We start from the raw sequence: 14,884 nt of genomic DNA on the forward strand, positions 1-14,884 counted from the left end.
GGGCGAATTTACCACGCTCCTGAGCTTCAGTATTATAATCAATACGTATCACATTGCCAATGGTTTTAGCTATAGCTTTAAGAATGTGGTTGTGATAGTAATGAATAGGTAATCCAGGAAACCTAATCCAAGCCATGACTGAAGCAGCAGTGGTGTTATCTGGGGAGAAGGACGGACTCCACGGCTGGACGGTTAAGTAATGTCCAAATATAACCCAGGGGCCACCAGATACCGCACTGATGTAATCATCCATGGAGTAGAAACGAACCAAGAAAAAATTGTTGTCCAAATCAACGAGGCTAGGATGGCTTTTAGGTTTCCATAGTTTCATGAGACGGCCATAGAGCGTACGATACCCTATGTTTTTTCCTAGAAGACGAATAATCACACAGAATTTCATATTTTGGGCAATGAAGTTATGAACCTTGTCGGAAAAGTTGATCATCGGGATGCCTTTATCGTCTCCAAATTCGACGTCTTCATCAGACAAACTGAAGTCAGTTCCTTCTTCACATTGTTCATGTAAAGAGGTTCTGTCCGAGTTAATCAGGTTGTCTTTGAAAGAAACCTTAGTGCTAGGACTGAGATCTGAGGGGTTGCTTGGGCTATCTTCCACTTCCATGGCAGACTCTTCAATCATGATAGAGTTGTCGTCATCGGAACGGATCTTAACCTTTTTGGTTGATCCGTTGGGATCGACATTGGCAGAACTTTCAGGATCTTGACAGAGAGAAGTTTCTAACATTTTTTTGACTCGGTATTTTTATTCTTTTCTTTGTCTTATGTTTTGATTTAGAGCTCATAATCTTTATCTTCAAACCTTTGTATTAATTTGACTTGCCATCTGCATGGAAATCAAAAGTATATTAGAAAAGATAGACAGTTTAGACATACTTTTCTTGATGCTGTACTTACACGGCATTTTGATCGTTAAACCCTAAAGACAAAGTTGAATAAATTAGTTAGAGCTCTTATTTTCTTCTTATTAACATATTCATTAATTAAAAGGAAAAAACCCTAATATTTTAAATTTAAGCTCAACTATCATATCATGCAGGACAAGTTCTTAGCAAATTATGTAGACATCCATAAATGCAACTGATATAATAAGTGGTAAAATCCACCGCTCATAGAATTTACACACATAAGACTACGATTTTAAAAAATGAGTACAGATACAATATCAACCGGATCGAATAATACTAAATTTTTTGAAAAATTTAAATCCGAATAAATAAAAAAAAAATTGCTACATTTAAAATAAAACATTGCTTTCATGAATCAGCCATTACTAATGTCCCCAATCTCTGAACTTTTATACTGAATCCATTTGTATATGTTTTTCCAAATCTCGCAAATGATAACTAATAGAATCCAAATCTATAATTTTTTCGAATGAAAAAAAATATAATGATACTCTTAGATTTAGTTATTATGAAGAATTTCATCCTTTTAGCAAACAAACTGTCCAAAATTAAAAATAATGAGTACAGTTGAAATTCAAATGTGTATATTTGTATATAACTGACGATTTTATAATGTTTAATGTAATTGAAAATGGATTAAAAGGGGAATGTTTTTTTGAGACATTAGGCCTTTAAAAAAATAAAAATAGTATACACAGAAATATTTATATCAATGTACTTAGGTACACCATATATTCTCATGAATGATTAATAGTAATACACAATAGGTCCATCTGATTAATAAAAAATTAAAACCCTGCAATTTAAAAATCATATCGGATGTCATACAATTGGTCGAAAAGCAGGAACATTCCTACATTTAAACATTTTCTTTTTGAGAGAGATATATATATACGTCATAAATTCTTCGAGTAAACCAGTTCTAAAAAAAGAATTACTCTCTAATCACTATTTAATTAGCTGCAGTAGAATCCGCATGTGATAGCTTCTTAATTAGCACAAAATATTGTTGCCCAGATAGGGAAAATATGACAACTTTGACATAGGCAACTGAATTTGCTTCAGCACCAATTTATACATGCCTTATCTATTACATCCAGATCCACCTCTAAACAAGAAAAATAAAATGCTGAATAGAGTAATTTCAATTAATGCAATATTAATTAACATTGATGCTGACATTTCTTTTTTACTAAATGCATGCAAATAATATTGCTTGTTTGGTCAGCCACGACCAATTTATGCTCACATCTGCCTACCCTCAAGATCAATATCAATGCTAGCATATTTTATCAACACAATATAACTTAAGTTTTTGTAGTTGGTCTTTACAGTTTGATCAATTTGTTTAAGATTGAGGAATTACATAATTTCTTTTAACTAGAAAAAACCTAGTGCAAACCGTTAATATTATTGGTGATTAGTTAGATAAATACTGTCAAAAGTGAAGAAATAATAACCATTAAATTGTTTGAAATATATTGGTTCTGATTTATTGCATTTTAATATCGTTGCAGTATATTGTTTTATTTTAAAGGAAAAATTACAGAAAATACCAAAAAACTGCAAACATTTTCAAAGATGCACTCTTTTAGAAAAAAATTGATTTAGTACCTGAAATTTTTTCATTCGGCACTTAAAAAATTTCGCTTTATGTATGATATATCATATCGGTAATGATGTATTTTTGTTGTATCAAATATGTATGAAAAATATATGTTTATAGTAAAAAATAAGTATGTAAAATGTGAATTTTCTTTTATTTTTTAAATAAAATTAGTTTTTTTAGACTTGGAGTAAATTTTTAAAAGTTTAATTTTTTTGGGATAATTTTGTAGTTAACCCTATTTTATAAGGAACGCATTATAATATGCTTCATATTGGAAACAATTTTTAGATAGCTGTTCACCCACTAATTTAGCCTACGAATAACAGTCTAATTTACTGTGTCGTTGTTTATTATCCCAACGGGTTTAAAGACGGATATGATTAATTTGGCAGGAGTATACTTAAATAACATCACTTCTTAGCGACCAAATATTGACAGAATCTTGTCGATTTATAATTAGTGATGGACAGAATCTCGAATATAGACAGAATCCGTTGGGAATATAACATGAACTCAACATCACTTTTTCGCGACAAAATATCGATGGAATCTCGAGTTTAAAATCTAAATAGTGTAACTGATCTTTCATCAGTGGTAAATGGTAATTGATTCCTACACTTTTTTTATTATTTTAATTTGATTTCAAAACTTTATTTTATTTATTTTTAATGACTAAACTTTAATTTTACTCTACTAATTAAAAAGATTTTGTCGCCAAAAAAAATAAATAACTCAAAATCCTTTTTAATTTAATAAAATTAAAGTTTAGTCACCAAAAAAAAAATATTTACCCACCAGATTATAATAATTTAAAAATTTGGATATTTGTAGAATCAATTAACCCTTTCATAAGACCAAAGTTGGGTTAAACAATTTTGCTTACTCAATCATATTATTTTTGTAGAGCGGTTATCGACACTCAATTTCTTATATTTTGACAACTTTATATTTATTTATTAAAAAAACGGAAGGTTAGGTGATCGATTCATATCATATTTTGGGTATGTGGCTGACGGACGGCCACAGTGTCACTTGGCTAACGGATTTCCATATTAGCAATATGTGATTTGAATTAATCGCATAAGTACTTTTCGTTATTTTAAAAATGAATGTTAAATTATTAAAATATAATAAATTGAATGCCAATAACCTATTTTGTAAAAGTATAATAATTGCATTATAACTATAAAAATATTTAACAACTAAAGTATAAAGGATTATATTATAGGCGGGTGGAAGGCTAATATATAACCCTAATTAAAATGGTAAAATATTAGTTTGATTAAATGTAGGGCTTGAAATGAAGAAGAGAAAAAAGAAAAAGTAAAGAAAATAGCTAATAAGAGCATAAAACAAGAAAAAGAAAGAGTCAGTGTTTGTACAGTGGTTATATACAAATATATATAAACAGAGATGAAATGGAAGGGTTAAATGTGTCGTGTGAATTTAACAAAAGTGACTTCCCATCAACAACTAAACCAACCCCACTACTAATGCTCATCCATTTATATATCTTTCTATGGACTAATCTCAGCTGTATTTTTCATTTCATGGTAAATCAAATATTCAAACTCAATCATCAATGGAGGAAGAACAACTAGCTGCACCTGGTACTGCATGTCCTAGAGGTCATTGGCGACCAGCTGAAGATGAGAAACTCAAGCAACTTGTTGAAAAATATGGTGCACAAAACTGGAATTCTATTGCAGAAAAACTCCAAGGAAGATCAGGTTTGTATTGATACTTATTGGTGAAGTAACAAAACTTGAATCTTTATAGTTAAAAATTCTCTTTCTTGATTTGGGTATCTGATTTTTCCAAAATTCTTTTCTGATATTGACAGAGAAGGTTGCTATAGGTTCTTGAAATTCTCTTTCTTCGGTTCTTGATCTTTCATTTTTATAAAAATAGGAGGTTTCTGTTGGAATTCAGTGTAAAAAGCCTATAGGAGGTTAAACTGAGTGTCGGCAACTATTCTGTAAAAAGTTTAAAAGTTTCATAACCAAAAAAATATAGTCCGAAATTGGGAGATCATACTCTTTGTTGCTGAATTTTTGCAGGGAAGAGTTGCCGATTGAGGTGGTTTAATCAACTAGATCCAAGAATCAACAGAAGACCATTTACGGAAGAAGAAGAAGAGAGATTACTTGCAGCTCATCGTATTCATGGAAATAAATGGGCTCTAATAGCAAGATTATTTCCAGGTAGAACTGATAATGCAGTGAAAAATCATTGGCATGTAATCATGGCAAGAAAACAAAGGGAACAATCCAAGATATGTTGCAAAAGAAATCATCAACAAGGTATCACTAATGAGTTTAATCCAAGAGAAACAAGATCTCAAGATTTTTTAATCGGGTTCGAAAACAGTATTAGTAGTAGTACTACTAGATTCTTGGAATTTCAAACCCCGAGTTCATCAGATAGGTTATTCTCAATAGCCTCTACCTCTAATTCATCTTTAGTTGATCATTTAACAAGAAAAGAAGGGAAAAGAGATAATTATTTCAGCAATTCTAGTTTTTACACTATGACAGATTCAAGCCCTAAAGATTCAGATCAATCTATTTATAGATGCTCCCTAAGTTACAAGAATTCAGTATTTGGACTGCCAAATTATAATAGGGTTATTCCAAATTCTTATGGGTGTGTTAAAATTGGAGATCATGACTATGAAAACTATGGAATTATGAAGAAAGATCAAGATCATCATCATCATCATCAAGAATCTATCAGACAAAAGGAGGTTCCATTCATTGATTTTCTTGGTGTCGGTATATCTTCTTGATCATCTTTTTTTATATATATATTTATATTAATATATAGTAATATTATGGTAGTTTAATTTAGCTTCACTCTTGTGAAAAATGTTGATTGCATGCAAATGAAGTAGCAGTAGTTCAGCTGTCATATTAATCAGACTTTACGATAATAATTCCTTCTGATATATATAATGCATATTCTTTATAATAAGCATATGATTTTGACATACATGTGAGTTTTAAGAGACATACACTTAACATTCTCTAGGTGTTTTTGATCTCAACTTATATATTATGCAATATTTTTGTCTTTGTACATCATTTAATGATTTAGGTATAGCTCTTCTGTTTGTCCTATTTCAATTAATGCACCTCAAATCTAATCTAATATACAATTATTTTTAATTTCTAGTTAGAAGTAACATCAGATCTGAAACAGAATGTTATGTTAATTAATTAATTAGTGTCATTTTGTGTAAACATGCATGACAGCAATGATGCTAAATTGTCTAAGTTTGGATGCTAAACCTGTAGGGAATATTCAAATTTATTTGGTTGAACTTTGGTTCAGTTTAAACCTTGAGTCTCTGATTGGTTGCTTCTTCTTGAACCTCCTTAACATGTATAGGGATAGTAAGTTCTTGAGTTCATTAAACTTTTAACGAAGGATTAATCGGGACCTTAAATTTTGTGTTTTATGGTTAGATAAGTGATTTTTAATTCTTTTTAGTCAATTTGTCCAAATTTGTGTTTTGGAGCAGATAAATCATTTTTAGATCCCAAACTCTGTTAATTTAGATCAAGTAACCTATGATCTTTATACTTCAAATGCATGACTTATTAGACTCTGAAATATAAATTTAGGGATCTAATTGACTAAAGTGATCTATTTGACTTCGAAATACAAATTTTAAGATCTAATTAACTAAAAAAAAATAATTAAAAGTGACTTTTTGGTAGGGGTGAGCATAAACACCTGCTGGCTGAATTAACAGACCGAACCAATGACTATAGGTAGGTTTGATTCGGTTAAATTTTAGGTTCGGTCGATTTGGTTATAATATAAAAAAATCTACTTTTCAATTATCGGTTCGGTTTAAGTTTTAAATATCTAAATTAACTGAGCTGACCGAGTGAATCGAAAATTTGATATTTTTTTAAATTCTCATATTTTTGTCGGTTTTAACCGAACCGACCAAATTAACCGACCTATTTGGTTGGTTCGGTTTTGAAAACTTTTTTCTTCTTATCCGGTCGGTTCAGCTTTCATTTGTATATTTTTATCCAGTAGATTCGGTTTTGAATATTCGGTCGAACGGTTAATTCAGTTAAGGAGTTGTGAGTTCGCGGTTTCGACCGAATTGACTGATTGCTCACTCTTATTTATTGGATCCCGAGATGCAAGACCGAGTGTCGGACTGGCTCTTTGTTCATTAAAACTTTTAGCTAATTATAATTTAATCTTAAAATTTTAAAAAAATTATGACTAAAATTCATTTTTCATTTTTTGAGAATGAAAATTTCGACCAATTTTATTGATGTGGCAGCCTGAAACTTCAATCTTTTACCACGGAAATTCAGCGAGATAGTCAAATATGAGTCAACTAGTCGAATACCCGCGCAATTGCACGGGATGATCTTAATAATTATTTTAAATTTATATTATTTTTATTTTGTTTAAATAAAAATTAAAAATATAGTAAAATTATAGATAAATTTGATACAAAAATAAAATAAAAAATATTTCATATAATCTATAAAACTAATAAAAATACATTATTAAATCTCTTAAATTTAGTGTATTTTATTTTACTTTGACTTATACTAACTCTAATAATTGATTTTTTAAAAAATATTATATATCTATATTACAGTTTGTTTTAATTTTCACTTCACTAAAAAAATATTTGTTGGACGTTTGGATTTATCTTTATGAAATAGCTTCTTGTACTGCTCAATATTTTTTTTATCTTGTTTTTTATTAAGGGTGGATCATATCCTATTATATTCTCTATAATTGAAAATAAAATTAGTCTCTCATTATAAAAAGCAAACTTTTGAATTTGAATTGTAACATAGAGTTCGAATGAATATGTTAAAGAAAATGTAAATAAAATTCTCACTATTTTTATTTGATGAATTTCTCACTACTATTTTAAATATGTTTGTCTTTTCTACGATTAATAACAATTTTTTTTTCATTATAAAAAATTTGGTTTTGAATTTTGATTGTATATATTCGAATTATGACACATTAAAAAATATAATTTTTTGACCATTTTCTAATTATAAGTAATTTGTTAAACTTATTCTAAAAATATTATAGGATTTTCCATTGTTTTAATGTAATTTGCAACTTACCTATTAAAAGGACAATTCAAAATATTATCTCATTGTTAATTGTGTCTCAAAATTTATATAATATATTAAAACAAATAAAAATTATGATAATAATAAAATTGCATGTTTAAATTTTTGGGTTTGCGAGATTTAAATAAGCAAATTCAAGTATAACTAAATTCATAATTACCAGACAACTAAAAATAGTCACAAACAACAACAAATCAACTAATAGCATAATAGTTGTCATTCAATCACATAAATAATGATAAAAATTCTTAAACTTTAAAAAATTAAATAAAAAGATTATAGACATAAATACCAAAAGCTGGTTGTTAATCCCATTGTCCTATATTACAGTCTGCAGAAGCACAAAAATGAAGAAGACAATACCCTCTATAGATTTGAGAAATAAAATAGACATAGCATGTATACAAATATCAATACATTATTAATAAAATACAGAATAAACGATCTACGTGCTTCATAATAGCAGGTCGGACTCTTAAAATAAACTATTCCTCTATGCTGCGAAAAATAAATCACCAAATTCCCCATGTTAATCAATCTATAATACAATATATATATACACTAAAATTGAATTACATATTTCATATATGATTGTGGCAGTGACGTATAAGCCACATTCCAAGCTATTTATTTGCTTTGGTGAAATAGTAATCATCAAATTGAGAAGAATTAAATAGAAATCAAAAGAGAGTTTGTAGTGTAATAGGAGTAGATGTTTGGGATAAATCTAAATACTATAACGTAGTAATCTTCAAAAAAGAGAGAGAACAAATGTAAATATTAAAATCAAATATAAATATTAAAGGTAAATAATTTATCAAATCGTTAAAAATATTAAAAGTAAAATAAGTGTTTTTGAAAAGGTGGAAACTATAAAAATGCTCTATTTGGTGAGAATCAATGTGAGGGCTCCGTTGGTCCTCTCAATTATATAATATATAGATACTTGAAATAAAATGTATAGTTTGTGGCATTTTGTAAAAGTATATAAATTTACTCTAAAAAATTTCAATAATATTTTTTAGTAACTGAGTAAAGTATAAAATAATATTAGTAAATAAAAATTTAATGAAAATTATAAAACATCGTACAATAAATAACATTGGTAATAAATTACTTTTAAATGCATGACTGTCAATTACTTGATTCAAAATATTTGTTCAAAGTTGCATAATTAGAGGTTTATTAAGTTTTTTTTATGTCATATAATGATAAATTTAAGTATAAATTCGAAAATGGATAATGAATTTTAAATGATGCGTCATATTGTGAGTTAAAAGAACTTGAAGTTTCAGGTGACTAGCTACTCAAATTTATCATCATTTGATATAAAATTGGGTAGTGAACTTTAAATGATGCGTCATATTATAAGTTAAAAATTAAATTTAGTGAGACAAAATATAAATTAAAATTTAGTAATTAGTAAAATGTAATTAGATAAAAATGTAGTTGCTTCAAAAGTTTAATAAGATGTTTTTATAGGAATTAAGGTAGAAAAATTTAACTAAACAATTTTTTTTTCTGATTAAAAGGGAGCAGTTAAGAAAAAGACATTTGATCCTATTGCTAAATCCGTGATTATTGTATAGTCTATTTATTACCAGTCGCTAGCTTTCAGTTCAGCTAACAAGTATAGCTTAATATGATTAAACCATTCAATTGAGCTTAGTGATTTTTAGTGAAAACCTTAACATGTGACATTCCTATATAAAAGTTAAATAAAAAATTGAAAGCCATCAACATAAGTAATCTGCATCTACAAGTTTTAACGAATAAAATTCAATGACTTAAACAAAAGGCTTAATGGCAAAAAAAACCCAAACCTTTACGACTTGTTGCAATTATATCCAAACCTTTTAATTTTTGCAATAATATCCAAATTGTATTATTTTGTTGTAATAATATCCAAATTGCACTTTTTATGTGATTTTTTTTGAGTTTTTTGCCATTTTTGGAGACTTTTACTATATTATTATACACCAAAAAAAATAGCCTAATATCTTAATTGAAAACAACAAGTTTAGCCATCAATTTGACTATTATTGCTACAAATAATGCAATTTGGATATTATTACAACAAAAAAATGCAATTTGGATATTATTGCAAAAATTAAAAGGTTTGGATATAATTGTAACAAGTTGCAAAGGTTTGAGTTTTTTCTACCATTAGGCCTAAACAAAACAATGCAGTCGAAAGCATTATTCTTATTTTTGTTTTCTAAATTTCTAAGAACGTGACATCAAGGGTTTCTAAGTATCAAAATTAATACTAATAAAAAAGCCAAACACTTTAAAATCTTTTTAATTGATGTGTTGAGAGATTTCTCTTTGCATAATTGCATGGAAGGGCATTTATTCACCTAAAGTCAGATTATTAGTATCGTTGGTGTTACATGAAAAAATTAGTACAAGCCAAAATCTGAAAACAAAATGCATTCATATTCTTGTCACAGTTATTACTTTGGAGAAGTAGAATAGTGGCGTTTCAGAAAATTTAATCAAGAGGTGAAGACTGCTAATAAAACAACAGATTAGCGAAAATTTCTATGTTTAGATAATAAAATCCGTTAATAAAAGCATTCACTAGCAGATTACCGATGGAAAGTTCCTCACAAAAAACTTTGATGCTTCAAATCCCATCGGTAAAATTATCAACTTTTTTAAACAATTTTTTGATGAAAATTACGACGTATTTTACGACGGCAAATCCTTCTGCAAAGAACGTTCAAAATTGCAGTTTCAGTCGCTAATTTGCCAAAAGTTTATTGTCGGTAATTCGATCGCTGAAAAATTATGTATCATTGCTTGGTATAATTTTTTATTTAATTACATTAAATATAATTTTTATTGATACAATAAATTTAAAATAGTTCAAATGATTAAAGTATTATAAAAATTATCATTCTATTTATAATATTAAATAAGCAATTTTATTAATTATTAAGACATTTATAAAAAATAAAATACAAGCCAGTTATCAATTTATCAAACTGGAAAAATGATAAGAGCCAAAATACTATATTCAATTTAAATAGTTGTTTTATTTAAAAAAACTAATCTATATTCGTTTAAAAATTATAAGAGTAATTTTTTCTAACTTTTATCGAAAGGACAAATCAGTATTTTTTACTCAAATAAGGTTGAAACTGAATTTTTAAATAATGTTGATGGCCAATATGTTCGATTATGTGGTTACTATTCTGGACTTAACATTGTGCTTCTTTTAAACTAACAATTGATATGAGAGTCCGATTCGGTTGGATGGAATCTGGTGACTCAGGTTGTACATGACTAACGTGTTGGAGTCTAGTTTTGAGTAAAATTGAGCGATTTAATGTGAAAGGATACCATATTTAAGGGAGAAATTGTTGAATACTGAATGTAATGGAAATTTTATGTTAGATATGAGTAGAATTTAGAACATATAAGTGAAATAGACTAACAAATCTATTATTTTAAGGTTTTGAATTTGATAAGTTACCCGGCCCACGATTATGTGGTTTCTATTGTGGGTCCATAATATATATATATATTTTTTTTAACAAAGATAGAACTACACTATTACAAACAAACTATAGATATACACTACTATTTACAAATTTAAACGTCATCCACGCCATCCACATCGTTTACGTTGAATACATCGCTATCCCGAACTCGCCAAACATGGCGGACGATGCCGCAGCCGCTTGCTTCTGACGCTTCTGACGCTTCGAACCTTCCTCCAAATATTTTCAATATCTTCATCTTCTTTGTCCATGAGGGGATTCGAACCCACGCCCCCTTAGACTTGATGCCTCACTCTTAACCAGGGTCCATAATATATTCTCCCATAAGCAAATGTGGCAACCTGGTGGTAGTATAGTGAGCTCTCTCTTTGGACTAACATATACCTTTTGCAATGTTTCTTCTGTTATGTCCGTGTTTTCTTGGATTTAAAACTACTGCTCGACACAGAAACTCGCTTCCATTATAGTAAAAGTTAAAAGAGTTGAATTAATAAAAACAAAATATAACTAGCATCTTAAGTAAATTATTTCATACTTGGAGATATGTTTTAAAAAAATTATATTAATCAAATGTTTTAATAATAATAGAATAACTTTTGGAAAATAAGATAGATAGTTTATTTAAAGTTTGTAATTTTTCTCTCTAATTACGAATTACTTTTAAAATATGATAAGAGATTAAAAAAATATTTTATTTTATCAACTAGATCCTTCAACTTTTTTATTTACTGTTTAGACATGTTTGTCAGAATCTATAAAATTTACTTGGTGATAGTTATGAGCATACAGTATTGTTTTATTTCAAATAAGAAATAATTATTCCTGTATTTTGATTAATTCAGTTTAAAATTTACCGTTTAATTCGATTAATTCGGTTCAATTTAAAGGGTTTTGTATATAAGTTTTAGTGATTTTTTTATTAAAGGGGTTCAATTATTCCTGTATTTTTATTAATTCAGTTCAAAATTTACCGTTTAATTCGATTAATGCTTGTCAGAATATCTATAGTGTGCTTTTTAGGCCACTTCTTGTGCGAAAACTTAGTGCTGTTTAGCTTTGCTACTTCTTGTAGCTTTTTATAAAATTATACTTTCATCAAAAAAAAAGTTTTAGTGATTTTGCAATTTAAGCACATTATTAAAAAATTGGAATAAAAAAATAATAATAAGCCCGACATTTTATTTTTGGCATTTTATAGATCAAATGATTTACCGATGTCATCTTAGTCATTTAAAACGGCCAAAACAGTATCGCTTTTGCAAAAAAAAAGACCTAAGTGGCACTTGATTATAGGATAAAAAGTTTAAAAATATTCTAATGTGGGGTGTCAGGTTTTGAATAATATACTTAAATCATAAAAAATGAGAAAGCTCTGGATTTTTTTTATATAAATAACACTTTTCTAAATTATTTTTCTGTTCCCTTAATAATTTTTAGAAGAAGTTTAAATTTTTAAAAGTAATAATTATAAATAGTAAATTCTGAAACACGATATAAGATATTTATTAAAAAAATTGCGAAGCTAAATACGTCAGCTTCTAGACTTAAATTTATCATGTCCTAAATTAGTAGCCTTGTCCATATTCAGAAAATGAACTTATTTATTTAGAACATCATCTGAAAGTATACCTTAATTTAATGCAATTGAGGCTCTGCTAATGACAAATAAAAATGAATTACTACTGTATTGGTTTCTTAAGCCAATTTCTTATGCTTTTCATTTGGAATTTATAGCTATCATCATGTATGCTTCAGCCTAACGCAAGCTCAATACCGATAAGTTAAAAGTTTCAACCTTTAATTATTTCTCAACAATTATAATAATATTAATATATGATATATCTTCGTGACTTTACCAATATGATCGGTCCATGATTCACGGGTGGCCTAAGATTTGATGTGCACATTATTTAGTGTTCTTTTATGTTCCAACCTTTGTTTTCTCCAATTTTTATCTGATGTGTCCAAACTGTAGGAAATCCCGGCGGAGCCTGACCACCCCTTAGGAGCGGAGTCCGGCTATATTTATTTTAAACCATATCTTAAAAATATTTTAAGTTTCAATATTATTACATAAAATGTCTTTATAAAAAAAGGTAATGTGGAAGTAACATTATGTGTGGCCTTCCAATTAAGGAGGGAGAGGGGGCTGGGAAGGGCCTTAGCCCCCCCAACTTTTAAAAAATATCTAACTTAGTGTAGGAAATAATGAATTTTGGAATCTCATCTTTTCGGTTTTTAAAAGTTATTTCTCCACATATAAAATATTTTGCGATTTGACTCACTTGATATAAAATTTATGGCTCCGTCGCTACTGCCAGGGCCGGCCTTAGATGAACCGAGGCCCTAGGCGAGATTTTAGTATTCTTTATAAATAAAATCTATTTATGTTAAATTGTTCGTAAAAATAAATTCGTTTTATTTTTCTCATAAAAATATGTTATTTTTCACTTTATAAAGGTACTCTTTCGGTAGATTATTGATAAATATTTAATAGATTTTTGGTAAATATCGATAGATCTTTAGTAAATTTTTATAACATTTCTTTTAAAAAAATATTTTTTATATAAAAAGAATATATATAATGTAATTTACTCTTATTTATATTGCTATATAGTTATTATTAAAAGAGCCTAATATATTTTTAAATATAAATTACAACATTTACTACCATAAAAGAGGCCTTTTAAAATTGATTTTTTAATTACTAAAAGACCTAATCAAATTTTAAAAATAAAAATTTCATCTATCATAAAAAAAATTAATAAATTTTTTATATAATATTTATTTTTCCTATGGACCCCATATAATTATGGGGCCCTCTAAAATTTGTGGCCTTAGGCATATGGCCTATGCCTAAGGCCGGGCATGGCTGCTGCCACATTAATTTTTATTTTTTCTATAAAAATGAAGTTTATTATTGAAAGGTATGCTAGTAATATAAAACTACAATTAAAATATATTTATTTTCATCTGAAATTATACTCAAGAAATTAGAAATCGCATCCGAACATATCAATTGGGTTGGCATCCTTTTGACTTCTAATAATACATCTGTTTTGAGAGAATATAAAACTCACATACTGTTAATGAAAATTTTCCGACAAAGATAAAAGCTACATTATATATCTGTAATGTAATGCGGATCACAAATGAACTTAATATGACGAAAATAACAATTGTATAAATCAATACTTGTCCTATAACCTGAACAGTGAACAACAATTTGTTAAAAAACATCAGTCCCTGAACTTGTAATTTAGAATTAAATAATTTACTTACGATCATTTTGATCAATTAAATATAATGCTCTTCATCTTTTGGTCAATTAAAAATAAATTTATATTATATGAACAAGTTCAGGACCGGGCTAATCTAATTTTATCTTTCATTAACTTAAAAATATAAAATATTATTTTTAATTATCTAAAAATTAAAATTATTGTCTTTAATTGATCAAACTAGCTGAAAGTGAATTATCTGAACACGAGTTATCTGAACAGGAGTTACAAGTTAAGAGATCGGATTGAACCTTTGCTCTCTATCAACAGTAAAAATAATAGAAAAATGAAGTATAGTGGAGTTGTTGGGTTCACTTTTAATCAGTATAGAGCTTACAACACTCACCTTTTTTTCCCATGCTCGTCTCTTTTCATCAAACAGAATGGCCCCTCTTCAAAAATAAAAGCTTTTCATTCTTCTATAAAA

The 14,884-nt window shown here is 28.0% G+C and overlaps 1 protein-coding gene across 1 annotated transcript; it reads left to right on the forward strand.

Moving 5' to 3' along the window:
* Positions 1-3,931: 3,931 nt before the first annotated feature.
* LOC126680745 (transcription factor MYB56-like) lies at positions 3,932-5,526 on the forward strand. Its single transcript, XM_050375933.2, has 2 exons — positions 3,932-4,265; positions 4,596-5,526. The coding sequence occupies exons 1-2, from the start codon at positions 4,118-4,120 to the stop codon at positions 5,321-5,323; spliced, it is 876 nt and encodes a 291-aa protein (XP_050231890.1). The 5' UTR covers positions 3,932-4,117; the 3' UTR covers positions 5,324-5,526.
* Positions 5,527-14,884: the final 9,358 nt, after the last annotated feature.

Source organism: Mercurialis annua, linkage group LG1-X (assembly GCF_937616625.2).
Source record: "Mercurialis annua linkage group LG1-X, ddMerAnnu1.2, whole genome shotgun sequence".
NCBI lineage: Eukaryota > Viridiplantae > Streptophyta > Magnoliopsida > Malpighiales > Euphorbiaceae > Mercurialis > Mercurialis annua.